The 23444-nt window shown below is 37.6% G+C and overlaps 1 protein-coding gene across 1 annotated transcript in view; it reads right to left on the reverse strand.

Annotated features, from left to right (window-relative positions):
• Window positions 1-2881: 2881 nt before the first annotated feature.
• Window positions 2882-23444, reverse strand: part of LOC120077801 (serine/threonine-protein phosphatase BSL1-like) — a 28696-nt gene continuing 8133 nt past the window's right edge. Inside the window, 15 exon segments of the mRNA XM_039031841.1 lie at window positions 2882-3379; window positions 3472-3611; window positions 4229-4364; window positions 4566-4641; window positions 4710-4909; window positions 4984-5082; window positions 5172-5256; window positions 8789-9027; window positions 10286-10450; window positions 10534-10726; window positions 10841-11030; window positions 11831-12001; window positions 12095-12176; window positions 12286-12329; window positions 12332-12386. Of these exon segments, the coding sequence (XP_038887769.1) occupies window positions 3296-3379; window positions 3472-3611; window positions 4229-4364; window positions 4566-4641; window positions 4710-4909; window positions 4984-5082; window positions 5172-5256; window positions 8789-9027; window positions 10286-10450; window positions 10534-10726; window positions 10841-11030; window positions 11831-12001; window positions 12095-12176; window positions 12286-12329; window positions 12332-12386 (1959 nt within the window). The 3' untranslated portion in view covers window positions 2882-3295.

Genomic DNA, 23444 nt, shown 5'->3' on the forward strand with positions numbered 1-23444 from the left:
AATAACACCTCCCGTGCCTTGGTTGTTAATTGTTATTATTCTCGTTCGTCTCTATATTCTATTTTTAAATGTTTAATTTTAATCTATATATTTTCAAAAAAAATTAAATTATTTCAACTTCAATAAATTTTAAATTCTCGTTCGTCTCTATATTCTATTTTTAAATGCTTAATTTTAATCTATATATTTTCAAAAAATTTTAAATTTTATACGATTAAGATTTATTGAAATAACTTCAATTAAACCAACTCTAGAGTATATAGTGATATTTTAACCCATGTTTAAACTAAAATCTAATTTAATCATATGTAATTGATATTTTAACCTATTTTCAAACTAAAATCTAATTTAATCATATATAATTGCAACGAAGGCCACTATTTTATTTGTTTTTAATATTTTGAGATATTGGTCTATATGCTTTGCTTTATTCATATTCTAGAAGAAAATGGACAAATATAGTCCATTGGAAGCCTGTTAATTACTGTCAAGATTAGTAATAATTAATGTATGCTAGTTGTCTGTCTCCTTTAATTTTGTAAGTCAAAAATATATGTTAAAAAGAAAAGTTCATTTTATTAAAGTAATATTTCAAAGTAGACTTTTTTTTTTTTTTAGGTATTGAATTAAATATATGAGATGGGGAAATCAAATCTCAAATCTCGACTTCTAAGTTGAGTTATACTCATTTTGACACAGCAAATATTTGTATTAACCTAATTTGGCTCATTCCTAAAAGAATGGATTGAAATCCTAATTTACTTGCATGTTAACTTAGAATGGAATACGTTAGGTCGCATTTAGTAATTTTTAGTTTATAGTTTTTGAAAATTAAGCAAATACTCATTCCACTTTTAAATATTTTGGTTTGTGATCTACTTTTTACCAATATTTCTTAAAATCAAGCCAGATTTGAAAACTAGAAAAAGTCTACCTCATTTAATAACTATTTTGTTTTTTGTTTTTTGGTTTCTGAAATTAAACTTATTTATTTTCATTTTCTTACCTGGTTTGTATCAATCTTAAGTATAAGACTTTAATTCTTATCCAAATTTCAAAAATAAAAGCTGTTAAGAATTACTTTTTTTAGTTTTTAAAAATTGACTTGGTTTTTTAAAACATGGATAAATGGTAGGTATCAGTAAAAGAAATTTAAAAATAAAAGAGATGTCTATAGACTTAATTTTCTAAAATTAAAAACTAAATGGTTACCAAATAGGGGCCTAGTTTTTAAAAGACTTATTTTTGTTTTTTAAATTTGGACACAAGTTATAGACAATACTGTTGAAAATATTTACAAATAATTACAAAATATCACCATTTATGCCGACACCAATAGATTACCATCTCCAAGAGGGTCTGATATTTTGTGTTACTATAATTTGAGTTTTATATGCAACTTGGAAGATTTTGCTCATCTGATGGCTAACTTAATTTAATATTATAAAAGGAAAAAATATACAAATGTACTATTAGACTTTATCTTTATACCTTTAATAAAACCTCTAACTAAATAATTCTAATGGTTAGCCAATAAATATGGATCATATCCCAACTTCAAAGGTGTTATGTTAATAGTAGATAATTGAAAATTTTTAGGTTCCAAATCTATAAACACTATTCTTACATTCAGGTTTCTTCCTTGTTTATATTTTATCAATAGTTTATAAAATCAAGCCAAATTTTAAAAATTGAAAAAATTGTTTTCTTTTTTAGAATTTGGCTAAGAATTCTTCAAAAAAAAGTTACCAAACGTGGCATTAGGAATTGACCAGATGAATAACAAATTTTAATATCTCATCCTTAAATAGAGGAAAATAATTTCTAAATTAGAAAAATAGCAAAATGGATTTAGAGATAATTAATTAATAATCTATGTATTACCAAAATACCCATAAAACACAGATAATTGATTTATCTAAAAGAAAAATATACAAATTTTTAAACCTCAACAGACCAAATTTTGAATAAAATTGATTAAGCAAATTTCAAAATATACAAATTTTTAAACAAATCAGAACAAACTAGATTTTGTTGGTATTTCAAGTACATTTTATCTAAACAAAAAAATAAATTAGAAAAATCCCAAAAAATCCATATTTTGAAATCATTCAAAAGTTGGCATTCATAATACATTTATGTAAAAAAAAAAAGGGGGGGGGTTGAATTAGAAAATTCGTAAATAGTATAGGTTCCTAAATCATAAGTTCATAACAAATCAAATTTGTTTAATTAAAAATACATATTATCTAAACAAAAAAAAAAAATGGAAGGAAAAGTTACATTTTTAGTTTTTAGATTTAGAATATTAGGTATATTTGGTCCTAAACCCACCGAATTCTTTTCTCAAATCGGAGAAGCTTGAGCGGCCCCTGGCAAAAACCGCTTGATGGTCTTCTTAGGTTAGCAGCTTCATCATCGGTCATTTCAGCCGGCCAATTTTTTATCTTCCTCTGACGAGCTTTAGACTCACGACGACAAAGCTAAATGTTATAAACCTATAATCTCGAAATAAATAACCATTTTTAATATATTTAGATACATTATTTCATCTCTATCTTACCTTTTGCTTTTGCTTTTGCTTTTGCTTTGTTTGATTTTGCACGGGCTATTGTGCTAATATTAGTTCATAATTATGTAGTTTTCTAGAATGTGTACATTCTCTGCAAATCAGAGATACCGCAAAACAATAATAGATTCTCTATTGCACAACTGAAATGGTAAGGTAATATCTGTTGAAACCAAATTTTCGTTTTATCTAGCCGTTTGGTGTGATGTTAATTAATGTGGGTACCATTGTTGCTACCTATTTGCGATTGTAGACTTGCCTTGGCTCACATAATGGACTCGGGACGGGGGGAACTTATCGAGTAAAATGGTATTATTACAAAGGTTTTGGAGAGTGCAGACTTCTTTTAAGAGAATGCATTATCAATGTATTTTAAAATGGACCTACAGGAACAAGGGTCATTTGTAAAACAGTCCAAGGTTAAATTACATACACAACAGTTTATTCTAAAACATTAACACACTCCCTGTAAAATCTATGTTGGGCAGTGAATCCTACAACCTAACATACACCCACACATATATTACAATAATATAAATGTGGCCCCAATGTCGAAAAAAAGAACCACTGTTTTATGCTCTGTGCAACACCAACGTCATATATCTTCCATAAACTAGAAAGTCCTGGTGCAATTATTTTGTTGTCTTCAAATGCAGATGTTGCTCGCTGAGGATACTGGAGAATCACACCGAATCTGAACCTTATTACCAAGGCGATAAGGTTAATTCATATATAAGCAAGTGAGCTACGATCTAGATCAGGTTGTGGGCGGCCACGGGTTGGAGTTGGAGGTCTCTGAATGTTAAGTTCCTGAAAGAACCAAAACAAGGATTACTGCTCAGCAAAAATTCATGCTTTGCTAGTACACGATATTTTGGTTATTTAAATTCAAAGAGTTGTACCTGCATCCAAGTATCTTCAATGATACGCTCCGGAGATGTTTCGGGTGACTGGAGGGGAGGTGGCAAAGGATGGATCAACTTTGGGACCACGACCAATCCCCTACCAATAACCAATATGGCACCAGCATTGTTTGCGGTTCCTACATATCAGAGTCATTAGGTCCAGTAACATTGCTATGTGGGCGCATTAATGGTAGGAGGATGTATTTCAATGATTACATGTACAATATCTATTAATTTCTTTCAATTTTGATTCTGATAACACATCGTTGGTTGTTTTTTTTTTTTTTTTTTTATAAGAAACAATTTCATTGATTAAATAAAATCCATGGATATCCATGGGTACAGGAGGACCCCAATCATAGGGTTGGTTGTTATTAATATTATTATACAAATGTTTGATATAATATGTTGGTCGCTCACTGAACTGACAAATTATATTCTGGGACAATGTAGTACAACTGTACAAAAGATTAGGCTAGCTGGATAAAGGTGGATGAGTGGCCAAAAAATCAAGCTAACCTAGTATTTGCTGCCTGCTTAGGATTGGTGACTTACCTGCCTTAATTTTATTCTGTATTCATTCTATTCAGCTGACCTACTCCCATGTATCATATGCCATGGTGCCAAATAATCAATATTCGAGTGGTGTTGGTACTAGCAGGGAGTTATTATATAAAAATAAAAAATTTAAAGTCGTAGTTGATACTTATAAATTCAGTAACTAAACAAACACGACTATTAATATTCTACTTACCACAATAGTTAGTGGCAGAGAATAAAGTGATTAATTGTCCCTGAGCAAACCGTTCAAATCCGTCCATGACACATTCGTGGGCTCTTATTATGAGCTGTAATTTGTTTCTCTTGCAGAATTCTGTAACACGATCAGGCTGCACAAGAAGAAAAAAATTTAAAAAGAAAGGAGAAAAAGCAAGCTCATGTCCTCTTGAATTATTGTTCAACACAGATAAAAGAATAATAAGAGAGAATGTGGTTTGCATCTTTCTTCTCTCTTGTTCTTCCGTTTACAGATGGTTAATATAGAAAAGCACACTCAAACATCTATACATAGCAACTAATAACTGGCATACCCCAAAGGTGACAAGACCGGGCCCTCTAGCATTTGGTCTTAGACCTTCAACACTATCATTTTCCGTTGGATCAGACCTGGAAACAGACAACAATTAACAATCCAAATGAAATATAAACAAAAAGCTGAAAGAATTTAAATATACCAGAGCAGATCCATCAAAATAATAGACCCTGCATCCATTGTAATGGGTCTTTCGAGCTTCTCTATTTGTTCAACCGTCTGTATTGATCGCCCTATGCCTCCGTGCATGCAGATAATTTTCTTTTCAATCAACGCAGCAAGAGGAAGGTAGTTGAATAGTTGATTGAAGCGTGTCCATGCCCAAATTCCATCACTCTCTCCCTACAGACACCTACGTTACTGGCTCTAATTAACTTCAAGTAATATTAATGCTGTAAATACATATCTATTACTACCATTCTCTCTATGCATTCAAGACGAAAGCCGAATAATGCATTTATATCCGCGGCCTCATGGTTTCCACGTATTAAGTGAACGTTATCAGGGTATTCAATCTGCAAATCCATAACCATTCCAATATACGGTTATAAGAGTAGTTGAGTGACATAACAGATCATTAACAAATTTTAAAATAAAACCTTGCCTTGAGAGCGAGAAGTAAAGTTATAGTCTCCAAGCTGTGCTGTCCTCGGTCAACATAATCTCCCAAAAACAAGTAATCAATATACCTGAAAATTTGTTAAAGAATAATAATAAAAATAAAATAAAAAACTTCATGTTTGCTCTTTAGATAATTAATTCATAAAGGGAATCAAGACGATAGATACAGTGCTACGATTACAAGAGATCAGTTAGGGTCAGGTGGCATATTTGACAGATTTTTTAACAGCACAAAAATTTGTACTTGAATGCTTCGTCGAACACATTGATCTCTGGAATTAGTTCTTGATGTTGTTAATATAAGAAACTAGCCTAACTTTCTGAATGCAAACCATAATCATAACGGGACCAACACCAACAATTTGAGTTCCAAAATTTAAACTAAATGCAAGATGAAAAGAATCCAACAGGTCAGAGAGTTGCATGCTCAAGAGGTGTTCGGGTCATTGACTTGAGTTGAATTGTGTTAGGTTTTTAACTCAACTCAATGTTTAGCCCACCAACTTCACAAGTCGGTGTTAAATAACTCAACTCCACCAACTTCAACCGTGTTCACTATTGAAGTTTGCACATTAATCGAGGAACCGCATCTTTCCCTCTCTCTCTCTCCCTCTCTCCCTCCAATGTTTCCAATGACTCCACCCACCACTCACTGCCCACCACCAATGTCCAACTCCAACAACAATCATTGTCAAAGACTCAACGACCATCTTCAGCAACCACCTCTAAATGCCCAACTCCGACAACAACCATCATCAGTGACATGCTTTGACAACCACCTCCCAGGCCAAACTCCAACAACCACCAATGACAACGACCACTTGCAGTGACTACCTCCAATGAAAACCACCTCCAACAATCATCTCCACGTGATTACCACCTTCAGCGACCACTGATTGAGTTTCTAAAGTTTTAAACTAGAAGAAAATTTGGTCAAAGAAACCAAGACCAAATAGTTGATCCTTCCCAAAACCAATTTGAAACTTCGGGGAATGAAATTGAAGAACCGGTGATCTTTCTTCCATCCTACTACTAATCTTGATCATATTCCTAAGTTTATGTCAATTGTGTCTGATCTTGATGTTCTCATAGTCATCACCTGTTACCACTTCCACTGGTAAACGTTGGTTTGTCACATTTATAGACGACTACACTTGCCTTACCTGGGTCTTCCTCCTCACTAACAAATCTAAGGTATCATCCATTTTCTAACAATTTTATACAACTGTCAAGACTCAGTTCAATGCAAAGATTGGAATTTTATGGAGTGATAATAGGCGAGAATTCTTCGATACCTCCTTCAAGGATTTTCTTGTCTCTAAGGGAATTGTCCACCAGAGCTCGTGTGCTTACACCCTACAACAGAATGGAGTAGCCGAGCGGAAAAATCGTCATCTAGTGGAAGTAGCCCGATCTCTTGTGTTATCTGCTCTTCCGTCATACCTGTGGGGGGTTGCGGTTCTTACCGCCGCCCATCTCATTAATCGGATACCCTCTCGTATTCTTAACCTTCACACTCCATTAAAACTATTTAAAGAGTCCTTCCCAACCACTCGATTAATCTCCAATGTTCCTCTTCGAGTCTTTGGTTACGTTGCCTTTGTTCACTCCCATGGTCCAAACCGCACAAAATTTACTCCTCGTGCTCAGAAGTGTGTCTTTGTTGGATATCCACTTCATCAACGTGGGTATAAGTGCTATCACCCGTCATCTCGTAAATACTATATCTCCATGGATGTCACCTTCCTCGAGGATCAGCCGTTCTTTCCTGTTAGTTATCTTCAAGGGGAGAACATGAATGAAGAGACTAATTGGTCATCTTATGCTATTCTCTTAGAGTCAGCTCCTATTCATATCTCGTCTAAACCTAGTTCTGAGCATGACGACCTGGTCCTTCCTACCAACCAAGTTCCTTAGAAAACTTACTATAGGAAGAATCTCAGGAAGGAAGCAGTGTCACCTGTCGAACCAGAATCGCGGGCTCTAGTACATGAGTCAGACCCGCCATCAGATCCAGGTACGTACATTCATGAAACTAATAATGTTGATGTGTGTATGGAGACTGATGAATGCAGGCAAGATAAGGGTGAAAGAAGTAGTAATACTGAAAAAATGGCAGAAGAGAAGATAGCTGAGAATGAAATGATTCTAGCTAATGATGATGTGGAGGATACTACTGAAATCTCTAATACCATGTTAAAAAATAGAAGAAAAAGAAAAGAAAATGACAACACACAGTTACGTGGAAATCCTAGTACAAAGAGAAAAACCACGACATAGAAATCTTTTCTTATTAGTTAATCTGATACACTGAATACACAGGGACACACTGTATAAATAGACAGAAGGAAACCCTAGGGGTCTACACAATTACCTAAATGCCCCTAGGTTAATAACCCTATTTTCAACAATTAAAAATTCTACCAAATACCCTAATGCAAACTACATGTCATATAAAAAATTGTCAGAGAGTCAGTCATAAAACCTTCACATATAGGATAAATGAGTTGTTTGTTCCACGGTATATACATAATACCTTAAAATATCCAAATAAAATGGTAGAAATTATGGAGGAGATTAATGCTCTAAAACAAAATGATACTTGGGGAAATAGTAAAGTAACCAACGGACAAGAAATTGATGGGCAGTAAATGGGTTTTGACCATTAAACGTAATGCTAATGCATATAGTAACATTGAGATATAAGGCCAAATTTGTAGCTAAAGGCATCTCTCAAACATATGCGGTTATCAAGAAACATTTTGATGTAGCCTAAAGGATAAAATGAGAGAAATCTCCAAGAATAAAATCAAATCCTTTAATATGAATCAAAAGATATCAACACAAGCAGACAATTTTTCTATTTATAGAAAATCGAAAAACAAATTAATCCTAGTCCTAATTAATCAAGGAAACTAAACTCACTCCTAATCAAACAAGGACTTGACCAAGATATCTTCATTTACCCTAACCCTACTACATCAATTAGTTACTTAGTTTGTAACTTTTTGTGCCCCTCTTCATTCCAACATAAAGGACTGAGGTTGGCTTTTTGAGAAGGTTAGACAATTGAAGTTCTTTTTATATTTGGTGTACACCATTATCCTTTATGCCTTTATTTTACTTGGAGCCCCTTTTTTAGGTTGGCTCCTTTTTTCTTTTGTAGGGTTTATAATTGTATCTCCTAGTTTCCTTACATTTTTTTCCATAATGAAAATTCAATTGCCCTTAAAACGTCACTATCTCAATGTTGAATTAGATTTCGCATGTTTTAATACACCTAAGGAATGTTTTAATACACCTAAGGAATCAAAAGGTCGCATAAAGGGAATGAAAAATTCTTAATATGCATATTGGAAAATTAACTTGAGATAAGAAACAAAATTAAGATAATGAATAAGACTCATCCTAGACAACAAGTTCTATAAAACTGAAAGACATACGTAAAGCTCATACAGCAGATACTCCAGAATTTAAGTTGATTCAAAATTAAAAGAATTATGTAAGATGCAATGTAAGGAAACAAGGAGTTGTAATACAATCTCAATTGGCTATAAGGAAACAAGGAGTTGTAATACAATCTCAATTGGCTATACTCACGTTATGTCTCCAGCTGTGGAAGGAAATCCATACTCATCAAAAAGTCTCATCAAATCACCAAACTGTCCATGAAGATCACCAAACACCTTAACCGGAGCTTTAAGCTGTAGAACAGTCGGTTCATGCATAAAGATCTGTTCGGCAGCATAACAAAGCTCACCCACTTCATAGGAATCTAGGAAAAACCTCCGATTAGCAGGGGCTTTCCAATTCCGAGGTCTAAGTAAAATTGAAATGACCTGCAAGAGGGTCAGAGAAACATAACAACCTCTGCAGATTGGAAAACAAGAATGGTTTATATGAACAATGGATCATTTAGGGAACCCAAACACGTTTGCAAAGAAAAATAAGTATTATTCTATTATCCAACTTCCTTATAACTATTGAAAATACCCTATCCAATCTCTTTTTTCCCATGCAGAAACCTGTTTGCGAGCTCTTCATAGGACAATAATTCATAAGTTTTTCTCTTTTTTGAGCTGGCTTGTTGCTTGAATTGTCTAATATTTTAATCCACTAAACTTCCTTTTTTTAAAATAAAAATGGACAACATGTCTAACCCTATAATATTTATGTGTCAAAGAAACTCGTAAGATAATAAATCCTTGGAAGGTGGCCATCATGGATTGAACTCATCACCTCTTAACCGTTTATCAAACACAAGCCTTTTATTTACCACCAGGCCAACCCATGATGGTTTGTTTTAGCATCTTCTGGTTTTAGAAGTGGAGTAGTTTCTCGTTTAGCAAGTGCTTGTGGAAAAAGTGCGTTGAAATCTTGTTTTCATACCCTTGCTTTATGGGAAGGATTGGAAAAATGGTAAATATTAGAAATTATATCTGATGGATTTTCACAGCTGTATGTAATGTATAAATGCAAAAGAGTAAGGAATGCATCCAAGATCTGTCAGCTAACTTTCAAACATTGAAAAAAACCACATCATAGCCTAATAAGAGTTCGTATCTACTTGAATCTGATGTTGCTATTTAGAAGTGGACTTGATATGTTTAATAATAATTCTGCAAGAATAAATTAATCAGTTCTGTTCATCTGATTTATCTTTCAATTAAAACCAATATGCTGCTGTCCTTGCAGCTTAGTACTCTCTCCATATCGACTCTGGTGGGAAGGAAGAATTAATCGACAGAATAACCAAATTTGGTGGAGACACAACAGTAGAAAGTGGAAAAACTTCATTGTTTTTCAAGGTGGAACAAATTGGGGATTAAGCAACACTGGTAGTTATATGGACGATTATTGCACAACATATAACTTTATTGCATTAAATTCATCTGCTCTCTCAATACCAATGCTGAATTGTCATGAGGGCACACATTTATCATTCTTACTTATTATGCAGATTTGTGCTTCTAACGGGAGCTTAATTTCTCATTTCTGTACTAACTGAATTTCAATGAGAAATCTGTTTTCTTGAAATATATACATATTTATATAAGAAAGGAACAAATCAGTTTTTATCATGCTGCATTGAGATACCTTCTTGTGTAACCCCTGAGGAGATTTCTGCCTGGTGAACTTCTTGGTTGGATATGACAAGTCATTTGAAGGAATCATTCTTCTACTCTCGTTTTCAAATTGATCCAAAGACAATTGCCTCACCATCCCACCAAGGTTACCAATAGCCTCTTTAGCTACTACAACCTGGAGCAAGAAAATAAACAACTTCACAACAAGAATGTAAAATGGAAAGTCATAGAATGTTACTGGTTCCAAAGAGAACACACAGCTCTTGGATGCAACCGGACATCGGCCTCATAGTCACTAGCATCTGAAGTTGTTTCAGTAGCTCGTGAGTTGTCATCTGAAACAGATGTGTCTTCAGCAGAAGCAGTCTGAACCGCATGCCAGACAGCACTAGCAGCCTCAGCTTCAGCAGCAGAAGCCTCCCTTAATTTCTCCATGGAACTCTTGTCCATGCTGAAAAAGATATATAATTGCAATCTTCATGAAATATTTTCTCAAAGCTGGAACAAATGGAATCATTATAAATACCCCAAGGGCAAGTGCAAGAAAAGGTCTTCAGAATAATACCTCGTGCCACCAGCTGAAGGATTCTCCAGTCCACCATCTGAAGATGGTAATGTTGTAGATGAACTTATATTAGATTGGATGACTTTCGAACTTGTTATAAGAGATGCCCTCTCAGATGTTATCATAGGAGAACTGATTTCAGACTGAAAAGATGAATTTTCTGCAACTAAAAAATCATCTAGGAGCACATCTGCAAAACAATGTTTTTTATGACAATGTCAAGAACATGGAACAAAAAATTAAGGGAAAATTTAAATTTACACCCCTAACTTTGGGGTCATCAATTTTAACCCTAAACTAATAATTTGTATCAATTTAAACCCTTAACTTTCATACATGTCTCAAATAAACTTTTGGAATGTTATAAGTGAATCAACTTAGATTCTTTATTAAGATTATATTTAAAAACTGTCCATGCTTTCAATTCTAACATGTGTGTAGACTTCTTCAAATGTCGGATTAATAAAATGGACGATTAGAATCGATACATGGACAATTTTTAAAGGAAATCTTAATTGAGAGTCTAAACTGATTCGCTTATGAAAGTTTGGGAGTTTAATTGATAAAATTATAAGTCTCAACATAATGTTTATCCAAACAAAATGTAATAGAGGGTGTAAATTGATACATTTACGAAAGTTCAAGATTTAAATTAATACAATTACTAGTTCAGATTTTAAAATGATACAACCCCAGGGGTGTAAACTGATATTTTTCCAAAAGTTAATTAATGACTTCAAATGTTGGTCAAACATAACATCCAGCTAAAAGAAGTTCAAGAGTTGCAAAAACCCATAATCTGAAACATAGAATTGTAGACAGAAAATTAGAACTTATGGGTGCAATAGTGCTATGTGTGACCAACAAATCAACATTGCTGCTTCCTCATAGGCAAATATGAAACTCCATCATAAGGTTATACAGGGTTACAAGCATGCATACGGTTAAACAGGGTTACAGCATGAAAGTAGAACAGCTTCATCTTCTTACCCCCTCTAAGACCACCATAAATGTAAATTCGGACACCAACAGACGCAGCTGCATGACGACAGCGACGCATAAGCTCCAAAGAGGAATCGTAGTCAGCGTGACCCTTGTTTGCCCGTGATGAAGTTACCAGCCCATTTCTATCCAGCCAGACTCCAGCGGCAGTGTCCAATACTATTAAATTTCAAGAAAACTAACACGTCATAAACAGATGTATAATGAGGACACAAATTAATGATCATCACTCTAACAACAAAAAAAAAGTACCTGCAATAGATGCTTCACCTTCTATTGCACGTCCACCCCTCAGAGTACCTCCTGTAACATGCAGTCGTGCACCAACAAAAACCTAAATAGTACCGAAGCCAAATTTTAAAGATCATGGCCTCATGGTTCAAGCACCAAAAATTAACACCACCCCCCTTCTTTCAGGTTACCAGAATTAATCAGGGACTTACTGCAGCATGTTGATATCTAGGTGAAGGAGATACCCCAGGTGCAAGGTCCACTCCCACTGACCATTTCTATGCATCAACAACCCATATGCGTCTGCCAATGGCTGTAAAAAACAACACGCAACATAATTGTGCAGAAAAGTCTCAATAAGGAAATATGTCTTTCATTTTGGAGAGGTGGCGGGGAAAACTAAATAACAAAATATTTCTCAGTTATAGAAATCAAAGAAATGACTGAGCACAAGGGCTGCAGCATGTTGTTCCAATCCATTCTTAAAGACATTCTCCTTTATTTTGTCAATACAATCATACCAGAAACTATCGGCTTCCTCTCCTTCCTCTTGTCATCCACCCAACCTCACATCCCACAGTTTCCCTTTCTTAGCATGATGATCCCCTCCGCCACTCCCTACCCTACCTGTCTGCCCCATCTCCCCTCACTTTGTCCTACCCTGGTTTGGGACTACAAGCAGCATTCTGCAGCCGTAAGAAAGGGGAGATGAGTACCACTATATAAGATTGACCATAACGGCTTGGTGTTACCGAACTTGGCTTATACATTCTCGTACTATACTGCATCGCCAGCCGAACAAGTAAGGGATTCCTCGCCCAGTGTGCTGGCTTGGCTCCTGCTTTGGCTTCTTGATTGGCTATTGCCAGAGAAGACATCTATGTTACCAGCAGACATGGCAATCAAAAGAATGAGCCAAAACCGAACAAGCAAGGCCAAAGCCAAATGCCGACGTAAGAAGGACGCTTGCGGGAGAGTTTCGAGTTTCCCAGGTCTGCTGGATGGGATATGTTAGAATTGCTTTTCAGACACAATGGCAATTGTGTTTCTCCATGGTACGATTGTTGCCCATTCTTTATTGTAATATTATTTTTGTGTGTAACCTCGAGCTAAGAAGCACAATTACGAATAAGAGACACAGACACGGCGACACGCTATATTTTAAAAATCTAGGACGTGACATGACAAGGACACACTTATTAAAATATATATTTTAAAAAATATAGAATATTTTTATACCAAAAGAAAATCCAAAGTTTATGGGTTGACGTATTTATATGTTTAAAAAACTTAGTTTGATGTATTTAGAGCCCAAAAGTTATTATTACTGTCATATATGTGTCTTTTTAATCTACTCAACAAGTGTTCTATGCATGTATAACATATTTGTTGCAGTAATAAATGTCCAACACATGTCCAACAAGCGTCAGAGTGTCCAAGTGCCTAACAAGTATCGGCTACGAACACGCTAGCCAAACTAAAGTATCCATGCTAGACCTCGAGGATCGGGTTGTCCTTCATTAGAGACAACTATCAGCAATTGAGGGCAAAAGGAGAATGATGTTCATTGCGAGAAACCCGGATTCGTTGCCCCGGACTCAAATGCTGATTTCCATGAGGTCCCTACTCGTGAAGGTCTTCTTTACAACTTCATCAAACATTCACAAGCCTCTCCTGTGAAGTTTGAAGGTTTCCATGTCCCATCTGTCCCTGTAAACCGCATACCTTAATCCATCTCCCAAATGATGGAACAACTTGGTCGTTGAAATATTCCTCATGACTCTCTGGTGGATAGAGTAGATGAAAGTAGCCAACTTTTTGCCAACCTTTATAAGACCCCAATATTTTTTCTTGTTTGTGCTCTTCACAGTGCATAAATTGTTGGGTTGGAAGGGAGATAGAGAACAAAAGCTGTGACAATTCTTGAATGGCTCTAAGAATGCTGTAGCAATCATTGTGAAAAATCTTCCTCTTGAAAACACTATGGGACGTTTGGGGCAAGGAGTTGGTCATTATAATCCTAGGTTATTATAGTTAAGTTATAATAGTTTGAATTTGGGATGTAGATTATTTTAGTTTGGATTATAATAGTACGTGTTTGAGGTGTAAACTATTTTAGTTTGAAGAGGAAATAGTAAACACTATAATAAAAAATTTTAAAAAAATGATGAATGTAAAATAGTAAAAACTGTAGCAAATAGTAAAACTGCAGCAAATGGGGTTTTGAAATAGTGTTATCTGTAGCTAATTGAGGATTACAAAATAGTATGTACTGTAGCAAGAGGTGGTTATTATAGTTGACCCAAAAGCCTCTTATGTTATTCGTGTAAAAGGAGACAAGGGGCTGGGAGATTCCTTTTGGTGGGGTCAGTAATTTGGGGAAGAAATGAACTTTTTCCCGTGGTTTTCCATTCCTTCTTTCCTTCTTTATCTGGTGGTTTGGCTCTTTCATTAAGAAAGGCTTCCTTGTATGAGGGTTGTTGACTTCCATTAATGGCTTTGGTTGCTTCTGAGGGGTAGAAAGTAGTGAGGCCTATGAAAGCAATCCATTCTTCCCTTTGTTCTCCAGCAGGAACTAGAAGACGGGCTTTTTCCTCAGTAGAGCTTTACTATTTCCGCCGAAAAATCTTTCTTGCCTGATATTTTTGCAACCAATACTATTTGATCCTCAACCTTGATTTCTTTAAAGAAATTTTTATTCAATAGAGCAATAGGAAGGATTTGAAAGTTTCAGTGACCCATCTAAGGGGCCTCCTATGTACCGATATTGACGTCTCTAGAGGATTTTTCATTGAGAAAAAATGAAAGAATACACGGACATACAAAAACCAAGCCCACAAAAGGGACTCCTTCTACAAGAAGGGACTCCAACTATACAAAATCATACCACCAGAATAATTATAAAAAAAATCTTTGAAATCGAAGCCCAAAGAGAAACATGAAAACGAGCAAGAGACCAAATTCCTCCCGCTTCCCTCTCAACCTCCCTAAACACTCTGCTACTCCTCTCTCCTCACAACACCCACACAATAGCAAAAGCACTAGCAAGCCAAAGGAAGCGGTCTCTCTCCCTAAACGGCAGATTGAGGAGGAACTCCTCGATCATACCTCTAACATTCCTATGACGAGCACCCAACATGCCGAACGTCTAGAAAAAAGAGTCCTAGAGTACGCTCGCAAAATCACAATGTTAAAGAATATGGTCCAAGTTTTCCTCCGCCTTCCAACAAAGAATACAACAAAAAGGCCCAACCAACGACGGCAACTTCCTAACGAGTCTGTCCAACATGCTAATACGGCCATGGAGGACCTGCCAAGTGAAGAATCTCACTTTTCTAGGAACCTTAATCTTCCATAAAAACAAAAAGACAGACTCACCCAAAGGAGAAGGATTAACCAAACATTGAAAGAAAGACTTGTACAAGGACTCTTCCAAAGGATTAGGGCTCCAGACTCTCACATCTCTCCTCCCAAAGCGAAAAGGTTGACTCAAGAAGAGAAAGAAGAGCAACCACATCCTTTGTTTCCCTATCGGAAAGAGCACAATGGAACCCGAATGAAAAAGAGCAAGAACTCCCTGTCCACACGAGAAAATTTGTCACAAAATGATTTTTTTAAGAGAAGATAAATGATACGACCAAGGAAATAACCCACAAAAAGGTCTCTCCCCCACCCAAGTGATCTTCCCAAAGATATCCCTCTCCCTTCCCCCGCCACACATCGGACCCAAAGAACAAAAGCAGGGAACTCTTTCGAGAAGTCTTTCCAAAGATTTCGGTAGGTGCCTTTAATCCCTTTAGCTAGCCACCCGAAAAGATGGAGGCCATGTTTACTAACAATAATCCTACGCCATAGAGAATTCAGCTCAAAAGAAAAGCACCACAACCATTTGGCTAAAAAGGTTTTGTTACAAATCCTAAGATTCCCAATCTTTAACCCCCCCAAGGAAACCGGTTTGTCGATAATCTCCCATCTAATAAGGTGTGACCCTTTACCTTTTCCTTCATTAATCCTTTCCCAAAGGAAGTCATGCATCATTCTCTCCAAATGCTTATACACCTCACTCAGAGCTCTAAAGAGAGAAGAAGTAAACCGGAATGCCACTCAAGACGAACTTAATCAGAGTAAGACGGCCCGCTTTAGAGAATAAACTCTTTTTCCACAACGCCAGCCTAGTGCGAACTTTGTCCATCATGGAATCCCACAAGGATCATGGTTTAATTTTTCAAAAGTGTGGCTGCAGTGCTTTAGCAGTTTTCGAGCTTGGAAGTGGTAACTGAATAAATTTTGGCATGCTCCATGGGATAATTCTGAAAGTTAGAAGTCTCGATTTCTTTGTTTATCCACAATATCAACCTCTCAACCACTTGTTCTTGGAGTACCTCTAGTTACAAGCTATTTTAAATTAAAATGCTAGATATTCAATTGCCCTTGGGCTATTTTTCCTGAAGCAAAAGAGACATCTTTGCCTGATTTTAGAAGCTGGTCTCTTGAGATCTCCGACTTATTCTCATTGAGTGGGTTTTCTCCAACATATTCAAGAAACATATTTTCGGATTGCTCGCTGGTCCTACTTTTCAAATTTTAGGTTTGATAGGATAGGACTCAAAGCATCTTTCAAAATTCTCAGCTTTATGTGTTTGTAGCAATTCGATTCTCTTTTCTAATTTTCTTTATATATTAGGGCTTCGATTTGACACTAAAACCAAACCAGACTCAACTGATTACACCTCTTCCTGAGGGAGTTCATGTGCATCCCGCTTTTGATGCTTCTCAATAATGGGAGGTGATAGGGCACGCATTTCATGTGGTGCCTGTTCCTCCCAAGATTTCACCCAAGCTATTGATCCAAGTGCAACTAGAAAGGTGTTGACTCATTAGGAAGGGGAAACTATAAGTGAGCCAAGTAGTGATAGACCACCTATAAAACATGTTTATAAGTGTAGGTACATGAGGAAAGAGAGGGGGGAATGATAATTTGTTAGTGGGTAGTTGGAAAGGCAGGGCCCATGAGAATATAGTGAAATTGGGCAGACATTAGTGATACATATAAGTTGTGAGGAAGAGCTGGAGAGGTATGCTTTTTGTTAGTATTTTGTGAGAGGAATTGTATTAAGAGGGGGCAGCTCCTTAAATCTTCCCAAACTAGTTACCTTATTGATAAACTGATGTAGGACATCTTCGGTTATCTTAGAGATCTTGTTCTTTTCTTGATGGAATCTTGGCTTTCATGTATTTCCAATTTCTTTGCAAGCAACAACACAACCACCCAGGATCGCAAACTTCTTCTTCTGCTTTGCCAAGGACTACAATCAAGATTTTAGGTGCTATGATCCCATCTTATTTCTTGCTTGCGATTCACACTCGAGCCCTGGATCTCAACATATTTGTTGTCCACTCCACACTCAAGTCTCGAATCTTCTAGATTTTCTGTTTCATTCGTTGCTTGCACGGTTTCATATTCAACTGGGATCTTGAATTTCATGAATGTTACTCTCAATACTTGTAATTCTAGCCTTTTCGGATTCTTGTCGTCTTCTATAGCTCCTATAGTCTATCCTCCCTTTAAACCAACGGGAGAAGTTTTTTGTAACTCTTTTGGTTTGGGCTTATTGTCCTTCTTTTGTAAATTGCATATATCAATGAAATTTGTTTCTAATCCCAAAAAAAAAGAATGTTCCAAATTCTGAATTATTTTCTCAAGATACCATGAACATTAGCCACTCCTTTTCTACTTTTTGCCAGTGCTTCAAGATTGACAAAGGATATGCCGACTAGTTTTCTAGGTTCAAGATAACTGTAGCAGGAAGTGACGTGTTCTTGAATGGGCTTTTACCTTTCTTGGTCCTTTTTCATAACCAAGAGAGTATTTCAGGTCTTCAACGTTCTTCTAGCATCATAGAACTCCATTCTTGGACGATTCTTCAAATTTCTTCTTGCTCTTCTTGAATCTAAAGGGTTCCTTCCGTTAAGTGTGCATTGTTTGGCAACGAGCACAACTCACAAAGCTCCCTCTCGCGATCTGTGTCGCCAAGAATTTCTCAATCTTCCACTGGTGACAGTCATGTTGGCCGAGATGTTTTCTCTAATACCAAATTAGCATTGCTTAAAGGATAAAGTGAGAGAAATCTCCAAGTATAAAATTAAAAGTTACAGAAAGTCATTGAAATAAAGCCTAAGGAGTAACATAATATGTAACAAGGGACCAAACATCAAAAGAGCCCCTTTCTAACCCCTGAAACATCTTGTTATTTGTTCCCCCCACAGGACCAAAGAACAGTGATGTGGTAAGGATTACGGTAAATTGGGTTATCTTGGTCAAATCCTTGATTGGTTAGGATGATTAGATTCCTTGGTTTATTAGGATTAGGATTAGTTTCAAGATTTGATTCTAAAGAGAGTTCTCCCTTTATCCTTTAGGCTAATTCAATTCAGTATCAGAATAGCAACCTGGAGCAATGTTGATTGCCTCCAATGGAAGACTAGAAAACTCTTGGCGATAGCTGGTCACAAGGGAGCTTTGCGAGTGTGCTCGTTACCAATCAATTCACATCCAAATATCTAATTAGGGGGAACCCTTTAAATTCAAGAAAAGAAAAAAGAAACCAAAGACTTTGTCAAGATTTTGCGAGAATCGACTATTATTGATCAAGGAAGATGCCACAAGAAACTATACAACCATTGGTATAGGCAAGAAAGTTAAATTTCTCCCAAAAACAGCGTTGGAATTTTAACTCATATTTGAAAGAGGAATTTCAACATCACAACGTTACTCATGCTCGATTCTATCAAAGAACCTATCAGGACCCACATCGTAATTTTGATTCTAGTGATTCAAGTGATGTCGATGAAGATTTGAACACAAATCAAAAAATAAAAACAAATCAATATTACCAAGGGAAAGGCTCGAAGATCTAACTAGACCAGTTTTCAAGAAATCAACGTAAGAATTGGGACTCAAATGATTCAAAAAATGATTTTGAGTGTGAAAGAAATTATTATGGCCAACATCAAAGAACATCCATGAATCATCCCTACACTAATATGGAGTTTGAAATATTTTCAAGAACGTGGAAATATTTTGATCAAAACATGAATCAAGAAATTTCACAAGGGAATAAATGAAATAGGGTGTCTTTTGGAAAAAATTCATGAAAGGCCAAAAATCACACAAAGCTTCAAATTTGCACAAGAAAAAATCCAATAAATCATTGTTGAAGATCACGAGTGAAACTGAAGGGGAAAACCAATCGTGCGAAGAAGAAAAGTCCTATGATGAAGGAGAAGAAGAAAAAGAGACGAACTAAACGGAGTCGGGGAAAAACAAAGATGATTGCGGCACAACTAAAGACAAAGGTGAATCAGATTTATTGTTAAATAAAGTTACGGTTGAAAATAGGGTTTTTACCCTAGGAGTATTTTTGTAATTGTCTCTCACCCTAGGGCTCTCTACTGTCTATTTATTCACCCTGTTCTCTTGTATTCAGTGTATCAATTAAAAATAATAAGAAAAAGATCTATATCGTGGTTTTTCTCCCTGTTCTAGGGTTTCCACGTAAACTGTGTGTTGGTTTCTCTCCTTTCTTATTTTCATCATGGTATCAGAGCAAGGGGACGAAACCTTAGCCATTATGGAAAAGAACCATCCGCAGTCGCCTTCAGTTGGTGGATCTTCAAGTTTTTATAAGAAAACTGCTATTCGAGCAACTGTGAACGAGTGTTTTCAAGCTACCTTACCGGAATTAATTTCTACCGTCTAGTTGCAGTCAATAGAGAGCCGCCGTCAATGGAAGCTGCCTCACCTAACGGAATCCAGCCGGATGTTCACGCCGCACACAGACGGATCCGAAGAACACACAGACAAAACCGATCTTCCTCGTCTCGCAGGCGCCGTCGACTGATCCGGCTCAAATCGGGTACGTTCACAACAACCCCTTAGATCCGCCTCGCGCCGCCATCGACCGATCTGTCTCCGATCAGGTACGTCCACAGCAACCCCTCGACAAACAGAATCGCAGCCTTCGACTCAAAGTCCGATCGCGCCTTTGACCTGCAAACGCTCGACGAACAGGCTGGGTTTGCACCTCGACGGACAAACTCACAACCCTCTCGATTCGCGCCGACTGGTTTCGCGCCGGCGTGCCCTAGGGTTTCCGCTTCAGATTCGGTGAACCCACCCATTCGGCAGGGAGATCTGGACCCTTCTGATTCTGCCCTAGGAGTGTTCGACCAGCAGCAGTCCGGTAGCCACCTCGAGCAGCACAACCAACCGTGATCCTCATACATGTCGGCGATCTCTCACCAGCGACGTGTTCAGTCAACAGCGGCAGCCCAGTTTCCAGCCGCTTGTAGTTCGGTCCATTACTCAGACGATGTTAGACAACGGTTGGCCTCTCTACACCAGCAGATTTCAAATTTGGATGCAATTCTTGGCGCAAACCCCCAACCAGTTCAACCTGTTTGTTCAGAGTCCCGTTCTCTATTTTGCCCAATACAACTTACTTAACTGGTTCAATGGGAAATTCTGCAGGATTTCTAGTTGGAGAAAAACTAAATGGTGAGAATTATTTCTCATGGTCCCAGTTGATTAGAATGGCCCTAGAAGGCACAAATTCGGGTATCTGACAGGAAAAATTCTGAAACCTATCCCAGGCGATCCTCAAGAAAGAATCTGGAAAGGGGAGGATTCTCTATTACGGTCTGTTCTCATCAATAGTATGGAACCCCAAATTGGCCGACGTTGGAATTGATAAAGTTCCGTGGAGTTCATAATTGCATAAAAGGAGGAGAAGTAGTGGGTGCGGCGCGTCAAGGCACTTCTTCGACGATCCCCGTTCAACCATAAGGCACTGCATCAAGCAATTCTAGGTTGTATAGCCTTATGGTGTAAGGCTGTGTAAATAACTAGACCTTACCACCAGGCTCAAAAGGAAGCCCCTGCCTCGCCCTCACACTCAAGACTAGCGGGACGAAGGGGGTCAAATCCAGACCTACGTGAGAAAAGACGTAGACTCAGGCCACCCTTACTGTATGCAGCAACTGCTAGAGATATCTGAGAGGCAACCAGGGACTTGTACTCGAAACGATAGAACGCATCCCGGTTGTACACGTTACACAAACAGGTCCATGAATGCAAACAAGGGACCAATTTGATAGTATTCGGAGTCGCATATTGGGTCAAAAGTGTATTCAGAGGTTCGACTAGAAGAGGATCGATCACATGCTATGAACAATCCTGTGGCAACTTCCATTGATGCATCAGCCTTTGTTTCAAAGGCGTCCAATTCCGACAGTGATAAAAAGCCCACACCTGTCTGTGAGCATTGTAAGAAGCCGTGGCATACGAAGGACCAATGTTGGAAGCTGCACGGCAGGCCCCCAAATAGTAAGAGACAACAATCACATGACAAATCAAACTTCGAGCGTGCTCTTGTAAGTGATTTAGTTACTGAGAATACACTGCATCAGTCCTCAGCCGATAGTAAGACCAATTTGAATGTTGTCAAGGTGAGTGTCATTGCTCAATCAAGTACATTCCCATCTTTTGGCTTATTAGCATTAATGGCAAGAAAACCTAGATCGTAGATTCAGGGGCCACAGATCATCTCACTAGTTCTTCAGAGTTGTTTGTTTCATACTGTTCGAGTGCGGGAAATGAACGTATTAGAATTGCAAACGGGTCTTTTGCCCTGGTTGCAGGGAAAGGAACTACCTCCCCGTTTGATGGTTTAGTATTATGTGATACACTTCATGTGCCTAAAATCTCATATAATCTTTTATCGGTCAGTAAAATTACAAGAGATCTGAACTGTAAGGCTATTTTCTCACCAGATTATGTTGTGTTTAAGGATCAGAAGTCGGGGATGATGATTGGCACTGTTCCGGCACGATAGGGGGCTCTACTCCCTTTCTGACGATGCTTCTTCTAGGGAGGATCATAGAACTGGTTTTATGTCTTTAAAGTTTTCTACTTCCGAAAATGACTTTATGTTATGGCATTATCGTTTAGGACATAAAAACTTTCGGTATATGAAATATTTATTTCCACATTTATTCCGCAATATTAATATAGCGTCTCTAAATTGTGAATTTATGCCAAACAAAGTCGTATTCCTTTTTGTTCTCAACCTTATAAGTCGTCCAGTCCCTTCTCCCTCATTCATAGTGATGTCTGGGGACCATCACCGACTACTACCTCCACTAGTAAACGTTGGTTCGTCACCTTCATAGACGACCACACACGCCTCACTTGGGTGTTCTTACTTGCTGATAAGTCTGAGGTGTCTTCTACCTTTAAACAATTTTATACCATGGTTGAAACCCAGTTCCATGCCAAGATTGGGATTTTGAGTGATAATGGACGAGAGTTCTTTAACACCACTTTCCATGACTTTCTTGTATCTAAGGGAATTGTCCACCAGAGCTCGTGTGCTTATACTCCCCAACAAAAGGAGTAGCCGAGCGTAAAAATCGCCATCTGGTGGAGGTTGCCCGGTCTTTAATGTTGTCCGCCACTCTTCCGTCCTACCTGTGGGTGGATGTCATTCTTACAGCGACTCGCCTCATCAACCGTATGCCTTCTCGTATTCTTGACTTTCATAATCCCTTGGACCTTTTCAAAGAATCCTTTCCGACTACTCACCTGATTTCTAATGTACCCCTCCACGTCTTCGGCTGTGTCGCGTTTGTCCACTCCCATGGCCCAAATCACACAAGATTCCACCCTGATTCCTTCTCCTAGTTCTGAAAATGCCTGTCCTGTCCTCCCTACCCACCAAATTCTTTGGATAACCTACTATAGGAAGAATAGTAGAAAGGAAGAGTTGCCACCTATTGAACAGCCGGCTCCGGTCCATGAATCAGACCCTGCATCTGGTTTAGGTACGTGTATTCTTGAAACTAATGATGTTGATATATGTATGGAGACTGACAAGTGCAAGGAAGATGAGGATGAAGGAGGTGGCAATACTGAATATGTGACAGATGAGGAAACAGCTAAGAGTGATCACAGTAAAGGGAAAAGTCCTGTTGGTGACAAGGAAGTGGAAGATACTACTAAAATCCTTGATATACAGGTGACCAGTCATGCTGAGAAACCAAAAGAGGTGGAAAAATCATGATGCCTCTCTCGATCTTCCAATAGCACTAAGGAACGGTACTCGTTCATGCGCAAAGTATTCTATGCACAGCTACATGACAGATAGTAATTTGTCTCCCGAATTTAAAGCTTTCACTACCAGCTCGGACACTATTTGGTCCCAAGCAGTTTTCGTGAAGCAATGGAGAACTCTGAATGGAAAATGGTTGTTATGGAAGAAATGAGAAAAATGGTACATGGGAACAGGTGCCTTTACCTGAAGGGCACAAGACA

Source organism: Benincasa hispida, chromosome 5 (assembly GCF_009727055.1).
Source record: "Benincasa hispida cultivar B227 chromosome 5, ASM972705v1, whole genome shotgun sequence".
Classification (NCBI taxonomy): Eukaryota; Viridiplantae; Streptophyta; class Magnoliopsida; order Cucurbitales; family Cucurbitaceae; genus Benincasa; species Benincasa hispida.